At 38.4% G+C, this 21,259-nt stretch overlaps 1 protein-coding gene across 1 annotated transcript in view; it reads right to left on the bottom strand.

The window, feature by feature from the left end:
• Positions 1-21,259, bottom strand: part of TBCK (TBC1 domain containing kinase) — a 188,490-nt gene that overhangs the window by 154,398 nt on the left and 12,833 nt on the right. Inside the window, exon 3 of the mRNA XM_065404906.1 lies at positions 17,835-17,907. Coding sequence (XP_065260978.1) covers positions 17,835-17,907 — 73 coding nt within the window. The remainder of the gene's footprint in view (positions 1-17,834; positions 17,908-21,259) is intronic.

Here is a 21,259-nt window from a genome sequence, read left to right as displayed (position 1 = left end):
AATCATGAAAAATTTTATGGTTGTTAAGCGAAAAACAAACTCCTTTGGGTTTCAAGGCTTTTAGGGTTCACATTTTCAAGCTTTTCTCCACAACCAAGAGGACTAGAAACTAACAAAATAAAATAAAAGCAGAGATTCTCACATGATCAAATAACTCTAGAAGCTTTTCAAAAGCACCAAATATCATGAGACTCACAATAAGGTAGCAAGAGTCGGCAATGCTGCAGACTATACAGTAAAGTATTAATTAAAGGAATACTGGGCATTCCAGAGTGCACAAAGTATCTGCAATTCCATCTCAAGCCATTAGTGAGGTCATAAAGAATAAACAATCCCAAACAATTAAAAGATCAGCAGAGACCAAAGTGGAATGACAAGTTTATAAGAAGCTTTGATGTATTGTATTCGGAATACACAGCCCCAAATATGTGCAAAACTGCCTATTCCCATTTTGCTGAGGAGAGCTCCACCACACTATGCCCCCATTACCAGGAGAACAAAGTTCACCATCAAGAGAAGAATGGCATCATTATATTAGGACCATTGAGAAAAGAGAGTCAAGTTAGAAATAAGTCCCATGGCCCATATGAACCCCAAAGCTCTCAATGTAGGAGATAAAGACTAAGCTGATACAAATGAAATGTTGAGACATTCGGGGTTTTTTGTTTGTTTGTTTTTGGGGTTTTTTTTGGCTGTTTGAACGGTAAAGTTTGGGGGCAAGGAGACAAAGGCAATTATAACAGTAAAGATGAAAAATAGCAATCTTCACCTTCTTTTGACACTATTTTGCATATGTACAAAAACAGAGATCATGCTTTGGAATTAGTGTGTCCTTGTGACTTCTATGCAGTTTGATAAAAGGGTCCAGGATTCTGAAGTACCCATAGCATTTGGACATTTTCACTGCTGTTCTGATTGACCCAAAGTTACATATGGAAGAGGATGACTTTTGCTGGTACTCTCACATCTCTGCATATTAAGTTCATTTTGAGAAGGCAGTGAAAAAAAGTCAAGATCGCTGAATTTAAGAAAGGGGTAGGGAAAGAGAAGGAAGAGTCCAGGTCCCAGGAGGAGTTCCCTCTGGGCCAAAATCTTGCTCTTAGTTACATGGGTGCAAATCTCACTGAGATCAACCAAAGTCACACCCATGTAACAGAAGAGGTTCTGGTCTATTATTTCTATTTCACCACTGATGATGAAACTTCAAGAGTATTAAGTACACATCGGATGTCAAGTCTTACAACATTGTAAATCTGATATATAATGTATAATAGGTGAAACATCCATATAGGATTATCACAGACGACTACATTCTTCCAGGTATGAGGAGAACTATAATTGGGAGAAATACCTTACATTTACACTACCTACAAGCTTGGCTAATACTTCGTGTCAGCATCGAGAGTGGTTTATTATGTTATTTCTCAATTAAGGCAATAAAACATGATCCAGTCACCTACAACCATCACAATATTTTTTGTTACAAGTTAAAAAAGTGGTACAGCTTCCTTCCCTCTCTCCTCAAATGAATGGTTGAGCTCAAATGATGATATAAAATATTGGCTAAAGTCTGCATCAAGAAACAGGAATAGTAATAACTGCTCAGCATCAAGACAGGTTTGCCACAGTGAAGCAATAAGGAAAGTTATCAGAAACCATAACGATAAAAAAAAAACCCTATCTGTCCTTGGTTACTCTTCAGCTGAATGAACACCCAAAAACCACTCAAAAGTTTTAAATATTACATTTTAGAACTGAGACGCTACCTAGAGGAGGCCATATGCTTATTCAGCTGTGAAACTGTTAAAACAGCAAACCTTAGTATTACGTGTATTAGCCAACCAAAGTTATTACTTTTCAAAAAGATTTCCTGCCAGGAAATTGCTGATTAATTCCATCACTATTTTTCTTGCCTCCCTACAGCCACCTCTTTTTTTTTTCCTTGAGAGAGGGGGTAGGGGGAGAAACATTATTGCATACAGTTACCAGTTGCAGCCTTTGCTGCAGCCTCTTCAAGACAAAAATCACCAAATCTGTTTTACTGTGCCATGGTTAATTTAGCACAGCTTCTCTCTTTATACCAAGGCCAGAAGGATTATATTTACTTAATCAAAGGAAAAGCCATAAGTAAATGAAAGAGTGCTGTCATAGAAGGCCGCCAGGGTTATGCACTGGAAGTCTTGTTTTAATGTAACACATTTTATAGCTGAATATAATTTTGAGTTTAAACTTATTCCAATAATTTCTCTTTCAAATCCCTACTGCCTTCACAACTACTATACCATTCAAGCTTAATTTAATGCAAGTATAAAGAAAAAGGGTATGTGGATATTATTTTTTTCTTAAAGTGAGGAATGAACAAGAAGGAACTAGGTCTTAGAGATGTAATGATGGATATAGTTATTCCTAAGGAATTCTAAAGGCAGGATTGGGGCCATAGTGAGATCCTTTATAGTATGTGACCAACAATGAAGTAAAATTTTGAATACTGTAGTTCTGGCAGCATGTTTCATATGCTTCATTTGGAAAGGAATATAGGACTTCCAGTAGGACTCTGCAATCTGTGGCAATGAGACTTGAATTTAATGCCATATTGTATTTACTGGGCACAGAATTTATTTGATGGCTTTGTTAACAGGGCATTGATCTCTGTAGAGTTTATATTTAGACTGATACCTTATTAGCACAGCTTTAAGAACATAAGAATGGCCATACTGGGTCAGACCAAAAGATCCATCTAGCCCAGTGTCCTGACATTGGACACTGTCAGAAGACAGGTGCCCCAGAGGGAATGAACGGAACAGGTAATCATCAAGTGATCCATTCCCTGTCACTCATTCCCAGCTTCTGGCAAACAGAGGCTAGGGACACCATCCCTGCCCATCCTGGCTAATAGCCATTGAAGGACCTATCCTTCATTAATTTATCTAGTTCTTTTTTTGAACCCTGTTATAGTCTTGGCCTTCACAACATCCTCTGGCAAGGAGTTCCACATGTTGACTGTGCATTGTGTGAAAAAATACTTCCTTTTGTTTGTTTTAAACCTGCTGCCTATTAAAAGATTTAGTGATATGTGCAGAAGACTGCGAGACCCTAAAAACCAGCTTTGAACAGTGGCAATACAGTTTTGTACCCGTGGGACTTAGAGCGAACATTGGTAAGACTGAGGCTATGATAACTGAGGGAAGAGAAATCACCATAAAAGGATATTACAGATCTAGAAGAGTGAAAGAATTTAAATATCGAGGATCAATGGCTGCAATCAATGGTGTGTTCATGAGTGATGCCTGGCATTATACCAAAGCTGCTTAGTGCAAATGGCAGGAGCTGACCCCAGTTCTCTGTGACAAAAAGATGCTAATAAAGTTAAAAAGTAGAGTGTATAAAACTGTAAGTCAACCCATCCTAATGTATAGACAGATTTGGCCAGCCACCAGAAAAGAAATCAATATGCTCTCTTCAACAGAAATGAAGATGTTGAGATGGTCAAATGGTTGTACACACTGAATTAGGAAAAAAAAATGAGGCTGTGAGGGACCTAATGCGGGTTGCCCCAGTTGAAGGCACGTTGAGGCAGGATACGCTATGTTGGTATGGACATGTCCAGTGGAGACCTGAGGGTTATATTGGTAAGATGGCCCTTGCAATGATCATGGATAGAAGACAGGGAGGCCAAATATTTGATAGACAGGCCAAATATCAGTGAACCTTAGAGAGAAAGCCAGGTGTGCAGTGATGAGTTTTGGAGGAAGGCTATAAAAACTGCCAACCCTGAATAGGGAAGTGGCAATAATGAAATAACATCCTAAGGAAGAAATAAACCTATTGAAAGAAACTACCAAATATACCATTTCTAGGTATGAAGTTTTTTTTTCAAAATCAATCATTATAAATGAAATAAATCTACTAGAGAATATCAACTATATTCTAAATCTGTTTAAACCACTTAACATTGTATTACTAGTGAAGCAATAAAATAAAAGCAAGTTAAGTTTAAGGACAAAATGGTAATCTAACTCTGTGCATTTTTTGCCATTATAAAAACAGCTTTTGACTGCTTTTGAACAGCTCCTTTAATGAAATAGTTGAGAATGGCTGGGGCTAACTTTAATTGTTTAGCATCTTTTGACCAAGTTAAAAAGGGGATGCAGGGGAGAGGCTTTGGGGGAATTAGTGCATATAGTTTAGACTATAAGACCATGATAGAGTTGTCTGCTCATGGATTTGAGGGAAATTTTCCATATAAAGGCATCAAATACCCATCACCTGATACAAAAAAGAGCATGCCTACAGCACTCATTTGAATTAAAAGTTAATCCTGTAGATCTCCAAAGATCACAGATCAAAGCATCAAATACCCACTTCGTCAGACGCATGCACGAAAGCTTATGCTCCAATACGTCTGTTAGTTTATAAGGTGCCACAGGACTCTTTGTTGCTTTTTACAGATCCAGACTAACACGGCTACCCCTCTGATACAGATCAAAGCATATCATTTGCAACTGTATCAGGTACTTATGCAAACAGCTCTAGGATGTAGATTTTTTACTTACCTTTTTTTAAAGCCAGAATAGTTTCTTTTGGAAACTACGAAAATTACCACTAGCAGACAGTCATTATATAGGATTTCAGTCATCTAGAAAAAAAGATTGACATGCATGCCCTTCATATTTTCATCATAATCCACATTTATGAAGTTAAATCATGCCTGGAAGCCAAATTACTCACAGACTAACTAAGCATTACACTATCCAATACATCCCCTCATCTTTCACTTTCTCCAAACAACCAAATATATGCCACGCTTTACTATGTTGAAGGAAAAATGTTCTTAACTCATTCCTCAATATAAGGAACCCAATATTTACATTCAGACACAAAATTAGGGTTACTAGCTCAGCATTCAAGCACTTAACTGAATTTCAAGATCATTAAAATTGTTTTGGCCACTCTATATACATATATCCAAACTTTATATATTGGGGAACCGGGAAAGGGAAAATTACTTATTTGTAATTTTGCTTCTTTGAAGTTCCCACAGGATTTTCACAATACTTTCAGCATAAATCTGGAGATTTTGTTTTGTTTTTCTTAAAAGAAGATAAGTTTCCTCCCCAATTCAATAAATGGTGAAAGAGAATAAAACTATCAAAGCTTGAGCAAGAGACAACATTCCCCCCTTCCACCTCCAAGAAAGGAGCAAAGCTCTAAGAAGCGTCCTTAGCTTTGAACCAGGTTGTTTTGCACTGAGAAACAAAACTGACTCCTTGCTCCAGAATCAAACACAGGCTAGCCATATCATCGTAGAAGTGAGAAATAAGATCAGACAACCACAGAGACACAGTTCTTATTATGACAGCAATAGATAATGAACTAATGTCAAAGGAAACAAGAAAAACTACAAGTGCCTCAGAAGGTCCAAAACACACAACAAATAAACATACAAAAGAAAACCAACAAAATGCAAAACAAACTTGGAAGCTCCCATAACTTTCACTCAACTCTAAGTGGCACCACAAGACTAAAGAGTGAGAAAATTATGCCAACAGTATCTTTAAAGAATGGAGAATATATAGAGGTGTGGGAACAAATTAATATAAAGGCACAGCACAGACTAATGGGGCTGTCACACAAGGAAAATGCTTATTTTCGCCCCTCCTGGAATAAATTATTAAGAACTAATTTATTTGACCAGTTTTCAGTATTTACTTTACTTTTATTCAAAGTATTTTGTAGTGAAGTAAGAAATGCACAACAGTCCTTGGAGAATTATGGCGTATTATGGAATACCAGCAAACATAATTAGAAAAAAATCAAGGATCTACATCAGGGGTCGGCAACGTTTGGCACCCTGGCGAGCCGGGCCAGTTGTATTTACCTGCTGACGCGGCAGGTTCGGCCGATCGCGGCCCCCACTGGCCGCGGTTCGCCGTCCCGGGCCAATGGGGGCGGCGGGAAGCCGCGGCCAGCACATCGCTCGCCCGCGCCGCTTCCCGCCGCCCCCATTGGCCCGGGACAGCGAACTGCGGCCAGTGGGGGCCGCGATCGGCCGAACCTGCCGCGTCAGCAGGTAAATACAACTGGCCCGGCCCGCCAGGGTGCTTACCCTGGCGAGCCGCGTGCCAAACGTTGCCGACCCCTGATCTACATGATAATGCCAAATGTGCAGTAGTAGACAACAACACTTCGGCCAATGGTTTGCAATGACAGCTGGAGTAAGGCAAGGGTATGTCTCTACTGTTGTCTGCATTGGTCATTGACCACATTATGAGGAAAATAACTCCAGTAGGAAACACAGGAATTTTATGGACAAATAAAAAAAAAACCCACAATTGGATGACCTCATTGTCCTGCTTAGTTCAATACATCACTTAAAGGAAGAAAAGAAACAGCTTTTGGCAAACCCAGCAAAACAAGTTGGTTTACTCATCAACAAGGCAAAAACAAAATATATGGCTATCACTGTCCCAAAAGGAACCATTAGAATAAATGAAGAAAAAGTCCTTTTGCCTATCTATGGAGTGAAATATGCAATGATGTCATGCTAGATGTTATCCATGCTAGAAGTCAAGCAACAAATATCAAAAGCAGCAAATAACTTTCATAAACTTGAAAAGATTTAGAAAAATAAATCTAGTCTGGTACTGACAAAGACAATTTTTAACACTGGCATAAAAATCCGTCCTCCTTTATGAAGCAGAGTCAGAAATCTACAACAGAAATTGATAAAATCAACTCCTAAGAACAGCCATACTGCGCCAGACCAAAGATCCACCTAGCCCAGAATCCTGTCTTCCAGCAGTGGCCCATGCCAGGTGCCCCAGAGCGAATAAATAGAACAGGTAATCATCAAATGATCCATTCCCTGTCACTCATTCCCAGCTTCTGGCAAACAGAGACTAGGGACACCATCCCTGCCCATCCTGGCTAATAGCCATTGATGAACTTCTCCTCCATTAATTTATCTAGTTCTTTTTTGAACCCTGTTATAGTCTTGGCCTTCACAATATCCTCCGGCAAAGAGTGCCACTGGTTGACTGTGCACTGTGTGAAGAAATACTTCCTTTTGTTTGTTTTAAACATGTTGCCTATTAATTTCATTTGGTGACCCTCATTCTAATGTAAATGCCTTTGGAAGATCTTCAGAGTCGATTGCAAAGCGTTTCTTGCAATGTTAGAATTTCTAAGAAGAGCAAATCAATCTAAAGTATCAAATATGGTAAGAAGAGGATGGAGGTCATATTTAGGGCATGACTTAAGGATGCCACCAACATGGCTTTCACAGCACCTGATGAGAAGAACACAACCCAGAAGGATGAAAAAGAGGGTGACCTAAAGAAACATTACACAAAATAGAGAAAGAAGCCATATTCCTCAACATAACACTCAGAAGCCTGAACAGATGAGCACAAGACTGACAGGAATAGCAGAAACTGGTGGACCCCTATGCACCAGAAAGTGTGGGAGGATAAAGAAAAGAACAGAACTTTTTCCTTCACTGTCCAATTTCTTTTGTTCAATTCTGTGGTTAAATACTAATCCTGCATTTATTACTTTTTTATATTAATGACATTTAGGAATCTAGTTTAGTATCAACTAACTGAAGGATCAAGTAGGAAGAGGAGAACAGAGAGGAGTGAGTTATCCTTGCTTAAAATAAAAGTCTTTTTGATAGATAGTGAGCGAAGATGACAAAGGAAATTATGAGTGATGTGAAAGGAGCTTGGTTTAACTCTAATCGTGTTGAAAACTTCCCCCCTCTAATTTCAGCACAGGAACCACACACACACTTACTTTATTTCCACCTTTTGTCCCTAAGCACTAAAAAGCTCACTAATTAAAATTTTCTTAAAAAAAAAATCTTCACCAATTTAAAAATAAAATGGTCTTATTGCATTTACGGCAGTGTTCTTTTTTGGGGTTAAACTGATAGGAGATATTGTTTTCAGTGCTATCAATCATATGTTAAAACAATACTGCATTAGCAGGGAGATGGAAAAATCAACTAGATGTTGTCTATCTCTGGTTTCTGTGATTATGTGAAGCAGTGCCAGTTCATAAAGAACAGGCCTGGTGGACTCACTGTAGACCAAAGGCGTTAGAAGAGAATGATTTTTATTTTAATAAAGGCAGCTAAAACCAAATAAAATAAAAAAGACAAGTACAACCTTAAATAAAAAAAGGTAAATGCACAACCTTAATTCTCTGTCATTTCCTAATTTTTGAGAACTTGGCTTTATAACCTTAATGTTCTTTTAATGTCACTGACCACCCAACATTAAGATTAAAAGCTAAGCTTGATGCACCTGGCAGGCTCAAAATTGAACCCATTTGAAATGGCATGCAGGCATGACAGATGCTACTCAGCAGTTTGAACTAGGAGAACAGGAAGTCCCATGTGCTTTGGTTGAAGAACAGACTGCAAGTGCAGGTGATCAAATGGATGCATAACAACATACCTACTGATTCAGATTTGAAAGGTATCCTTAAAGAACTTAATAAGGTGTTTAACAGACGAGATGTGTTAAAGAATACATCATATTGATATAGATCCCAGTGTTTTGCCAAAAATACAAACTGATACACAGTGACTAAGGAGTTTGACTGCACCCAAGAAAAGCGGAGGCAATTGTACAAATGAAAAGATCACAAATCAAGAAACCATTAGAGAGGCTCATGTGTATGCTAACATATCCAAATAAATTCATCCCTAATTTGTCAGTTCAGTGCTCCATTCAGAATACTATTTTAGAAACATATGTAAAGAACTGGGAGGAATACCATGAGAAACACTTTTGGGAATTAAAATGTGTTACAGAAGAACTGGGACAGACCTATTTTGAGATTCACAGAAGACTTAAGATCTGAGCTGATGTAAACTCACATGGGTTCAGGACTTCCCTATAAGCATTTACAATTAGAAGTCATGGATGGGTACAAATTCAGTGACCAAAAGTAGTACACCTCTACCCCGATATAACGCAACCCGATAGAACACGAATTTGGATATAACACGGTAAAGCAGCGCTCCGGGGGGGCAGGGCTGCGCGCTCTGGCGGATCAAAGCAAGTTCAATATAACGCGGTTTCACCTATAACGCGGTAAGATTTTTCGGCTCCCGAGGACAGGAGGTTGTATCTGGGTAGAGGTGTAATCTGCGGCCATCATACTGCTCCTGTTCCCTCCGGTATGGGTTTTCAGAAGGTTTTTTTTGGGTGGGGTTAGAGGGAGAAGACTAGATATGCATTAATTGAGAGGCTGTTCCCAATATGAGGGGCTACACTGCAGAAAGCACAGACAGACGAGGCAGAAGGTGACTGATATACTGCCCCCTTTACTTAAAATCTCAAAACCCTGGGGCCACTTCTAGAGGGAGGTGAGAGAACGGAATGTATGTGCACCTATTCACATTTAATTTTAAACAGCAAGGCAATAGCAAAAGCAGGTTCATGAGTCAAATAAAAGAGTGGTGGCAGAGTTAAATTTCAAGTTATCGGAGGACACATTTTAAAATGTGTGTCCATTAAGTTACTGAGTGATGCTAAATTTGATGGTGTTTGTGTGTGTAATGTTTTGTGATCTCACTTCTCAGGAGATACCATAGCTTGCAAGTTAATACTAGTCACCAACTTGCCACTTGTTCAAGAAAACAGAAACAAAGGTAAAACATACACAATGTGTTAAGTTTAATGGATTGGTCAGTTCCTCACGCTAGATAACCTATACAGAAAAAAATATGACAAGCATTGAAAACTAACCACTTCTTGCGATCTCAAGTTGAGATCCGAGATTTATATTACCCATTAGCTCAACGAATCAAGATGAAAAACACTAACAGCTTTCTATGACATCTGTAGCTCATGTAAACCAGTAAGATTTGAACACTCACAAATCAGATGTTCATTGGTAGATTATTTGTCCGGTCTGGAGGTTTGCTGGGGATAACATGCGCACTTATACTAAATGGGATTCTATGTAACCCTTACAAAAAGTCTGTGGCAGAAATGTGTCAACAGGACCAAGATACCTACCCTTAGGAGGATGGCGCTGCGCTGCTCTGCTAGGATTTTTGGAGAAGGTTTGGTTTAAAACTCTGTCCGCTCAAAATTTCTCACTGGAGCGTAAAGTATATTTTCCTTCCTCCACCATTTGAATGAATGAAAAATTGTCCCACTGATTTGGACCAACTTTTCTTCCCCAAAAATTGGGCATCGACAGTTTCAGCACAAAAGGAATTTGTTAGAAAAAGTTATGAGGAGCTGTAACGGGGACAGGGTAAAATAGAATGAAAGCAGGAATTCAGCAATGTGCGCTACCCATGCCTACTATTATTTTACATTAGAGAGATATGATAGACATACCATGACCTTTTTTTAAAGTCAAAAATACAACTGTAGTATGTCCTGGTGGAAGAAAAACAGTATATTTGTATTAGTTCCTCTATCATGTGAGGAAAGAAAAACTATACCCTGAATATAAGTCTGTGTAGAGAAACCCTATAGTTCACACATAGGACATGTTTAGAATGTAAGAAAAGTGTAACTTACATGGCATATAGTAAATTGTATATGCGCGCACACATACTCACAGCTTGTTACTGCACCCATTGTAGAAAATGGTAAAACATCATTGACTTCAATGAGACAGGACTGGGCATGTATTCAATACCTCACGTATTCAATACCTCACATTAGCTATTTTTTGTTGTCGTTGTTTAACATCCTGAACATTCGTAACTGTTCACATAAAAGAACAAATGCAAAATATATCTATTGTATAGAAGGAATGCTACAGTTGATTATATTTTACAATCTAGCTCCAACTCCAATTTCTTTATTTACAAAAGTATTTGATTTGTATATTAAGAAAATTAGCTTTAGATAATGAATAAACAATCTTGACTAATGTTATTCTTACATTATGTTTTCACTAAAATACATTTTGTTTTGGAAATAAACCTCTGGCAGAGAATTAAAAGGAAAACTCGGAAGCTAGTAAATGCCCCCAAAGTATAGTATCTTATACATGGCAAGAGAGAAACTACTTTTTAAAAGATTGTCTATTAATGCTAGTGCATTTTACTACTTCATCATCTACCCTTGTTCAGTATACCTTCATTATAGCACATGGGTTTCTCATGGAAAGTTTGAGCCCACTGTCTTGATTCAAAGCAGAGTAGATGCACCCCTTGATGTCCTGGTCATGTGCAGCTTTTGAACTCAAACCACAGGAAAGTTTCAGGCTTTAGAAGACTTGCACCCATCTGTAAGTCTAGGTTTTTTTAAATCCATAGCTATATGAAAGTTTTTTTTCGCTACAGTACCTTTCATACTATAATTTCACTCCAAGAACTGCATTCTTTTCAGAATAGAATGAAGAAATCTAATCGAGTGAGTAGACAATAGTTTCATAAAGGCAAATAAAACTTACTCATCCGAGACACTCAGATCATATTTTCCACCAAGCTAGTGAGCAGCTGCAGACATAGCCTGCTTCCTATCAAAGAGTCCATGTACAACATACTATACCTCTGTATCTCTGATGGTTCGCTGGTAGTTTTTCTAAACCATAACTTTCAAAACATATGAAAACTATTTTGTATTAAAGAAAGAAATATGCGTAGACCGCCCTAGTCACAAATTTAAGAGCAATCCAAAAATACTATAGGAGGTGCCAGAAGTCTGCTAAATGTCTGAATGCTACATTTGTTGGCATTTTTATTATTAAGAATACAAGTGCAGATCAACTTCATCAAAGAATGAAAAATAAAACCACTTCAAGCATGACACGCAAGGAAAAATACACAACTCATATTATAACAGCAATGAAGTGTTGCTTAAAGTTTCTTTAATATTGTCTGGAAAAATGATCCCAAAGAAATAGTTCTAAAATAGCTCAATTTTTTTTTTTTTTAAATTCCCCATCTTTTAATATCTTAACTTGTCATCTCTGGGTATCGAAGTGGTGGAAGCAGACAGTAACTTTACAAACCTAATAAAGCTTTAAACAATAGTGAGAACGGACCTTACGGAACTTGATGGACTTTGGAATTTTATCATTCCCCCTTCAGATTTTTCAGGTATTTCATTTAGATCATTTTGAAGATATCTGAGAAGCATATTCACAAGAACCCTTTCATACACAGGCATTGTTACAGGCAATTCACTAGACGCTTAGGGCCAAGATTTCGGGGCCTAATCTCTGCACTTAGGATGGAAGAATCCCATGCACTACTACAGACTAGGGACCGAGTGGCTAGGCAGCAGTTCTGCAGAAAAGGACCTAGGGGTTACAGTGGATGAGAAGCTGGATACGAGTCAACAGTGTGCCCTTGTTGCCAAGAAGGCTAATGGCATTTTGGGCTGTATAAGTAGGAGCATTGCCAGCATATCAAGGGACGTGATCATTCCCCTCTATTCGGCATTGGTGAGGCCTCATCTGGAGTACTGTGTCCAGTTTAGGCCCCACGCTGCAAGAAGGATGTGGAAAAATTGGAAAGAGTCCAGCGGAAGGCAACAAAAATGATTAGGGGGCTGGAGCATATGACTTATGAGGAGAGGCTGAGGGAACTGTTAAGAAAATTAAAGCTACAGTGAGGAAAACTACACTGCAAGTTACTATGATTAGGTGAACAAGAAACTATTATCTAGATCATGCCTTCCCATGGACACTGTCACTAGAAACTGAATGGGTTACATAGAATAATCTACTTGTACATGTCCTCTCAAGAGGACAGAATTGGTGTGGCATAAAAAGGGGACATGGCTGCCCAAATGCTCCAGGATAAGAAAGTCATCAGAGACTCCCAGATCAATGCCTGTTACTAGCACCATTGCTATTGCTTACCTTCCCTAAGGCACTACAGTTTCAAATGGAGCTGTGCTGCTGTTACCAGAATCCCATGTGACTTCATCACAGCAGCCAGGAAGAGAACTCACAGGAATTAATGCTGCTTCAAACAGCATTAATTCCAGGTGAACTATCCATATGAATATTTCCATGGTAAACAAGGGAGAATACTGAAGAGAGTAAATGGTCTAACTCCAAACCTTCCTGCACCTGGCTCCACCCCAAAAATTCCACAAAGCCTGGCCACTCCAAAACAGCGGCAGGGGAATTCTAAGAGTTCCCAAATGTGTGAAGGTGGCACTCTCTCCCGTCTCTACTCCCACCATGCAGCATGATCTTTCAGTTTTTCACCTCCTCTCCTCAGAGTGGAGGGACCTGGACTATTACCACACAAATAAGGGTTATTTTAATTAGATTTTGAGAGAGAGCATGAGTTGGACTAATAACCCATTTTACAGATGTTTAGAAGAGAGGCAAGATGGATGAGGTAATATCTTTTATTGGACCAACTACTGTAGGTGGAAGGGGCAAGCTTGAGCTTCACAAAGCTCTTCTTCAGGTCTAGGAAAGGTAACCTGAGTGTCTGAGCTAAACAGAAGTTAGGACACTCATACTAGTTAGGATACTCATTTGTAGCTCCAACTATAAATGAAAGTTCTATCAAGCTTTCGTATTGTTATTTATGTTACAACAATCCCTGGAAGCCCCATCGTATACCCACATAGTAAAAGACAACCCATGCTGCAGAACAGACTCAAACAGAAAAGACAAAGAATGGAAAAAAGGATTATCATCCCCATTTTACAGATGGGGAACTGAGGCCAGAAAGAGAAAGTGACTGATCTAAGCACACACTGCGTCTGTGGCTGAGCCAGGAACTGAACTCCCATCTCTAGGGTTCCAGTCATTGCTATGGAGGCCAACCTTCCCCAACACCAGGTAAAGGCTAATCAACAGTCTGGAATAGGCTAGTTCATGACTCAGCAGTTAACAATACTGTTGAACTAATATTGTTGTTTTCTAGAGATGAACAACTGTTTTGGTATTTAAAATACAGCAGGCTCCCGAGACATATGACAAAGCAGAGAATATAGAAAAGACAGACAGGATGGAACAAAGCCAGACAGTGTTCTGCAGTGCTATAGGATAAAAGCATGGGAGCCTAACATGCAATCCCAACTCTGTGCTTCAAAAGGTGACAATATTGCCACGTTCCTGCCAATGTGCCCCAGGGAAACGCTTTCCCATCCACAAATTTGGAGATCAGTTTATTCCTAGATTCCAAGGCCAAAAGGGACCATTGTGATCACCCAGTCTGACTTCTTGTATAACACAGACCATAGAACTTCCCCAAAATAATTCCTAGAGCATGTCTTTTAGATAAACATCCAATTTTGATTTAAAAAGTGTCAGTGGTGGAGAATCCATCACTGGTTAGCCATGAGGACTCTTGACCACTTGCACAGGATTCATCTCCTAACCCCACTCACACCTCGATCCACTGTTGGAAGTTATTCATTTATTCTCCTCTTCTGCTAAGGGGATTCTGAAAGTCGCAAGATGTGAGGCATTTGCCCATATGTGGTAGGAAGGAAGTTCTCAGAAGTCTGGCTCTGTTTCATTAGGAGGAATCTGGAACCTAACGTGTGTGTGTGTGCGCGCACACACACACGCGCAAACATTTGACTGGCTTTTTCTAGTGCCTCAAGGGCCTGTGTAGCCATGCTGCCCACATTCTACGGAAATATTGTCATAAATGCAATTTAATATTGTTATTTTGTGAACGCATCGATTCCTAGCACTGCCTGCACTGTTCCCCATGACTAACATCACTGAGATGGTTTTAATTTGTCTCCCAGGAAATAGCGAGCATGGAAGGGATAGTTTTGTCTTTATCTCCTGAGGGAGTCTGGCCTGAGCCATTATGCAGTGGTGGTAAGTATCAGCACTTTGCAGGCAGCCCTGCATCATTTAAACTCTCATTTAAAATGGGAATTAAATTTCTAATCCTCCAGGTTCTGGAAATAACTTTTTCTGTGTGAAATGGAGACAACTGAATGAGTCCAGCAGTGTGGCCAGCCCCAGGGCCAGCAGCGGTGGCTCCATACTCCCATTTCCCAGTACAGGTAGTTACCACATTATGCTTATCCCACAGCAGAGCAGAGGCCAGGAGTCCAAAAAACTGTTAATTCTGATGAACCCACCCATAGGTAAGAGGTCCTGGTCAAACTTTGAGGATAGTTAACTTTAAACATGAAGGATGCTCTTGTTCACTTTTAAAAGAAAAAAACGTAAAACAGACTGTAAGTAGTGTGTGCCATAAGTGATGCATGACTTTAGATAATTAACTGCAAATAACTACCAGACAGCTGGACAGCCTGTTGTTTTGCAATATGTATGGAAAGCTGGACAGTCCACAATGGTACGTCTTGAATTTCAACACTAACCTAATAGAAGATATCCTGCTGACTTTACATCAACTTGTGGTACAGGTGCAAAGGACTTAGTTTCTGGCAAGCGTGGGAAAAACTAATCTAGAAACCGTAAGAGCAGCTTCTCCATTCCATAAACAGTTTATTAAATTAGTTACAATAGCATACACATCAGCTCTGGGTATTAAACCTGCTCTGCTATCATAGACTAATTCAATCAGAATACGTGGAAAAAGCCAAACAGGTCTCTACAAAGCTAACAGACAGACAGATCAAATAACTGGGAATTGCTCCTGTCCAAATTATTTCTGGCTATTGATGGGTCTCACAAAAGACAAGTAAAGGGGAAATATTTGTCTTAGTCTCCCTGGAAACATTGCTTGAAGAGAAGTATAACTTATCTTTTAGCTTCTATTACATATGCTATCAACTGCAGCAGTAGCACCTACTATACTGAGGATACAGGAATTACTTTCCATTTCATATGCTCATTATTTCTTTAAAAATTCCTGTTTGGAAATAAGTTTCAATACCTAAACTCAGATTTATTTTAATGTCTCAGTAGAAGATTTTCAGAATTTTTGTGTTAAATGGAAAAAAATCCAAACCCCAACATCATATTTCCTCCCCACTCAAAAAAAACAAAAAACAAAAAACCAAAAAACAAAATCACCACACAAACTTCTCCCACTTTCGGGACAGAGCCACAGCAAAAATGGCAGAAATTCTGAATACTAATGCAGTTAGTCATTACCGAGGATGAATAACTTTGCTTGTTGTGAAGACGAACCATAACAACTGAACAAAGTTAGTACATCATTTTTGAAATTCCCTAAGACATCTTCAAGTGCTATAAAAATGAACAGTAGTCAGGGGGCTTGAGAAATGCATTGCACAAGCAAATGAGCCAGGAGCCACTACTGCAAAAGATATTATTTAATTAAGAAGACTTTTAGAGAAGATTGAGGCTATTTCCCTAAAAGGAGGGAAAGCAGGTTTTTTTTTTTTTTTTTGAGGGCTGGGAGAGGGTTGTTTGAACAACTGTTTTATTGTTGCTGGGGTTATTGTAAAATTAACTGCCAGGGCACCTACGCCTTTGTACAGGCATCTTTTTATTATTTAATCCAAAACAAATAGCTATTTTATTTTAAGTGGACTTTTCTCAAAACTAGCCAAGAGGTAGTAGTCAGTCTGTGCTCCCTCACATCCCACACTAAAACATACATTTTTGGGAGGACCATGAGAAAGCAGTATAGTAGAGCAAGGTAAGAGGGGGGGGTTCTCCTGCTTTAATTATTTCTAAAGCTTCATAGGAGTATGAAAGGGACTGATCCAAAGCCCACCAAAGTTAATGGAAAGTTTCCTATTGACTTTGATGGGCATTGGATCAGGCCCCATATGAATACACAGCATATATACAGGTATGAAAGCATGAAAGTTAAGGTTCTGCATTCAACCTTTAACTTTGCTCCTTAAAATGCAGTCTTCAGATATTGTGTTATCTTTAGATATCATGTTATGTTACCTTACAGAGTACCAAAAACTCTAGAATAGTTGAGAATTAGTATTTAATATGTAAATACTGTATTGTAATACTTATTGGTATGCACAAAGGGAAAAGTTAGGATGGCATGTTCATTCTTTACTGTCACAGATACAGAGCAGCACGGTTAACTGTGCAACCTTAGTGTTAACAATGAATTATTATGGAAATATAATATGGACACAGTGCCCACAGAAACTACTTAACTCACATAACAAACAGAGAGGAAATTGTTAGGGAGCTACTAACATGGTCTTCTTCGTGTTGTGTATAAACCTTCTACATATACAGATAAAGACAGATTTATGTGCTAAGTCATAAGATAGTTCCTTACCTAAAATATGCCCTTCTGAAACCACTAACGATAATATTTCTTTCCTTACAGTAATTACAACTTTAAAGTTGCAATAAGAGTCACAGTAGTGACCATGGAATGCATTACTGTAGTATCTGTAAGGACCAAACTTGATGGAGAACTTCACATTAGAACTGTGTTGTGTGAGTTTTTGCATACACCTACATTTGTATTACTTGTGTAGAAATGTATTGTGAAAATTTTTGCATTTGTGTCAGAACTGTGAACCTCAACTGCCAAATCTTTGTAAACACTGTTTTTACATTTTGATTTTTATGTAAATGCTAATCCCTTCTCTTAACTTTTACTCTATTCCAAAATAGAGCACTTATTAAAATAAAAACGTAAAATAAAAGGTTTAGTGTGCAGAAAAGTATTTCTTAATTTTAAACATTTCTCTTTAAAATTCTTCACCTTTTAGAGTCTGAAGAAATATACACAAAGCCTCCTAAGCAAGTGTTAAGTCTGGCAGTCTGGAAGACAGTGCTTTAAGGGTTAAATATTAGCCAATATAAGTATTAAATTCATATGGATCCATAAAAGTAGTTTGTTTGTTTGTTTTGTTAAAGAAAATTTGTGTCTGCGCTTTAAATGATAAGGTATCTAAAGCTTTTGGTTAGTGTGTTCTCTTCCTATGTTTTCCCTGATACTGTACCTCACAGGTTTCCTCTCTCGCAGCAAATCTTCCAGACTCTTTTCACAGTGTTCAGCAGTCACCACCAGCCTCTCTGATTAAAAGAATATACCAATAGCAATTTTAGAATCTGGACACACAGCATTATCTCAACATTTCATCAGCTAGTGACAAAGAGAATGCCTACTTATTGTAGAGAACTGTAAATATCTTGACATACACTGAATATAGCCGCATTATACATCCTTCAAAATGTATGTGTGTCAGGTTGGGGGGCTGTCTGTAAGCGAGGACTGGTCTGTCTCCCAAGTTCTGTGAGAGTGAGGGATAATCTTTCAGGATAGGCTGTAGATCTCTGATGACATGCTGGAGAGGTTTTAGTTGGGGGCTGAAGGTGACGGCTAGTGGCGTTCTGTTATTTTCTTTGTTGGGCCTGTACTGTACTAGGTGACTTCTGGGTACTCTTCTGGCTCTGTCAATCTGTTTCTTCACTTCCCCAGGTGGATACTGAAGTTTTAAGAATGCTTGATAGAGATCTTGTAGGTGTTTGTCTCTGTCTGAGGGATTGGAGAAAATGCGGTTGTATCTTAGAGCTTGGCTGTAGACAATGGATCATGTGGTGTGTCCTGGATGGAAGCTGGAGGCATGTAGGTAAGTATAGCGGTCAGTAGGTTTCCGGTATAGGGTGATGTTTATGTGACCATCGTTTAGCACAGTAGTGTCCAGGAAATGGACTGCTTGTGTGGATTGGTCTAGGCTGAGGTTGACGGTGGGATGGAAATTGTTGAAATCATGGTGGAATTCCTCAAGGGTTTCTTTTCCATGGGTCCAGATGATGAAGATGTCATCAATGTAGCGCAGGTAGAGTAGGGGCGTTAGGGGACGAGAGCTATGGAAGCATTGTTCTAAGTCAGCCATAAAAATGTTGGCATACTGTGGGGCCATCGGGGTACCCATAGCAGTGCCGCTGACTTGAAGGTATATGTTGTCCCCAAATGTGAAATAGTTGTGGGTGATACCATTAATTTGGTATTAATTTGATACCATTCAATTTGGGCTTGAATAGAGACTGGGAGTGGCTGGGTCATTACACAAATTGAATCTATTTCCCCATGTTAAGTATCCTCACACCTTTTTGTCAACTGTCTGAAATGGGCCATCTTGATTATCACTACAAAAGTTTTTTTTCTCCTGCTGATAATAGCTCATCTTAATTAATTAGCCTCTTAGAGTTGGTATGGCAACTTCCACCTTTTCATGTTCTCTGTATGTTTATATATCTTTTTACTATAAGTTCTATTCTATGCATCTGATGAAGTGGGCTGTAGCCCACGAAAGCTTATGCTCAAATAAATTTGTTAGTCTCTAAGGTGCCACAAGTACTTCTGTTCTTTTTGCAGATACAGTCTAACACGACTGCTACTCTGAAACCAGATAAATTCAAAACACCAAGAAACCGTCACCTTTTCAATTGTTACTAAAGAAACATTTTTGTGAATAGTGAAGACTACCTGTATTAGAGAGGCCTCCATGTTTAATTTTCACTACAACATACTTTTCTGATAGCTTTCTGTAATATGAAACACACTTTCAAAAACAAAAATACTTTCCAAGAACATATCAAAATTCACCGAACGTTGATCTTGCTATTTTTAACGAGAGGAATGCTCTGCCCCTGCCAGGCATATTATATAAAAATTAGTGTCTCCCTAGTTGCCATATTTTAGTAGAAAAGTGTTAGTTTATTTGGAAGTATTACCTTAAATAGTTATAATAGAGTTATCACTGATAGCACAAGCATAATACATCCATTGTTTCTGCCTTGATAGTTAATAGTTTTTAAAAGGGCTGTCAAACGATTAAAAAAATTAATCACACGATTAATCACACTGTTAAACAATAATAGAATACCATTTATTTAAATAGTTTGGGATGTTGTTCTACATTTTCAAATATATTTATTTCAATTACAACACAGTATACAAAGTAGACACTGCTCACTTTATATTGTTATTTTTTATTATAAATATTGGCACTGTAAAAATGTCAAAATAAATAGTATTTTTCAATACACCTCATACAAGTACTGTAGTACAATCTCTTTATGGTGAAAGTGCAACTTACAAGTGTAGAATTTTTTTTTTTTATTACATAACTTCACTCAACAAAACAATGTAAAACTTTGGAGCCTACAAGTCCACACAGTCCTACTCCTTGTTCAGGCCATTGCTAAGACAAACAAGTTTGTTTACATTTACAGGAGATAAGGCTGCCTGCTTCTTATTTACAATGTCACCTGAAAGTGAGAACAGGCGTTTGTGTGGCACTTTTGTAGCCGGTGTCGCAAGGTATTTACGTGCCAGACACGCTAAACATTTCTATGCCCCTTCATGCTTCAGCCACCATTGCAGAGGACATGCTTCCATGCTGATGATGCTCATTAAAAAAAACAATGTGTTAATTAAATTTGTGACTGAACTCCATGGGGGAGAATTGTATGTCTCCTGTTCTGTTTTACCCGCATTCTGCCATATATTTCATATTATAGCAGTCTTGGATGATGACCCAGCACATGTTCTTTTTAAGAAAACTTTCACAGCAGATTTGATAAAACGCAAAGATGGTACCAATGTGAAATTTCTAAAAATAGCTACAGCATTCGACCCAAGGTTTAAGAATCTGAAGTGCCATCCAAAATCTGAGAAGGACGAGGTGTATGCTTTTGGAAGTTTTAAAAGAGCAACACTTAGATGCGGAACCACCAAAAAAGAAAATCAACCTTCTGCTGGTGGCATTTGACTCAGATGATGAAAGTGAACATGCGTTGGTCCGCTCTGCTTAGGCTCATTATCAAACAGAACCAGTCATCAGCATGGACGCATATCCTCTGGAATGGTGGTTGAAGCATGAAGGGACATATGAATCTTTAATGCAGGTGGCATATAAATATCTTGCGACACTGGCTACAATAGTGCCATGCGAACACCTGTTCTCACTTTCAGGTGACACTGTAAACAAGAAGCAGGCAGCATTATCTCTTATAAATTGTAACCAAACTTGTTTGTCTGTGCGATTGGCTGAACAAGAAATAGGACTGAGTGGACGTGTAGGCTCTAAAGTTTTACATTGTTTTGTTTTTGAGTGCAGTTATTTTTTCGTACATAATTCTACATTTGTAAGTTCAACTTCCATGATAAAGAAATTGCACTACAGTACTTGTATTAGGTGAACTGAAAATACTATTTATTTTGTTTTTTACAGTGCAAATATTTTTAATTAGAAATAAATATAATGTGAGCACTGTACACTGTGTTCTCTGTTGTAACTGAAATCAATATATTTGAAAATGTAGAAAAAAGTCAAAAATATTTAAATGGTACTCTATTTTTAACAGCGCGATTAATCACTATTAATTTTTTTAATCTCTTGACAGTCCTAGTTTCTAC

Source organism: Emys orbicularis, chromosome 5 (genome assembly GCF_028017835.1).
Source record: "Emys orbicularis isolate rEmyOrb1 chromosome 5, rEmyOrb1.hap1, whole genome shotgun sequence".
NCBI lineage: Eukaryota > Metazoa > Chordata > Testudines > Emydidae > Emys > Emys orbicularis.
The sequence above is the reverse complement of the archived record's forward strand: the minus strand, read 5'-3'. Positions and strand labels throughout refer to the sequence as shown.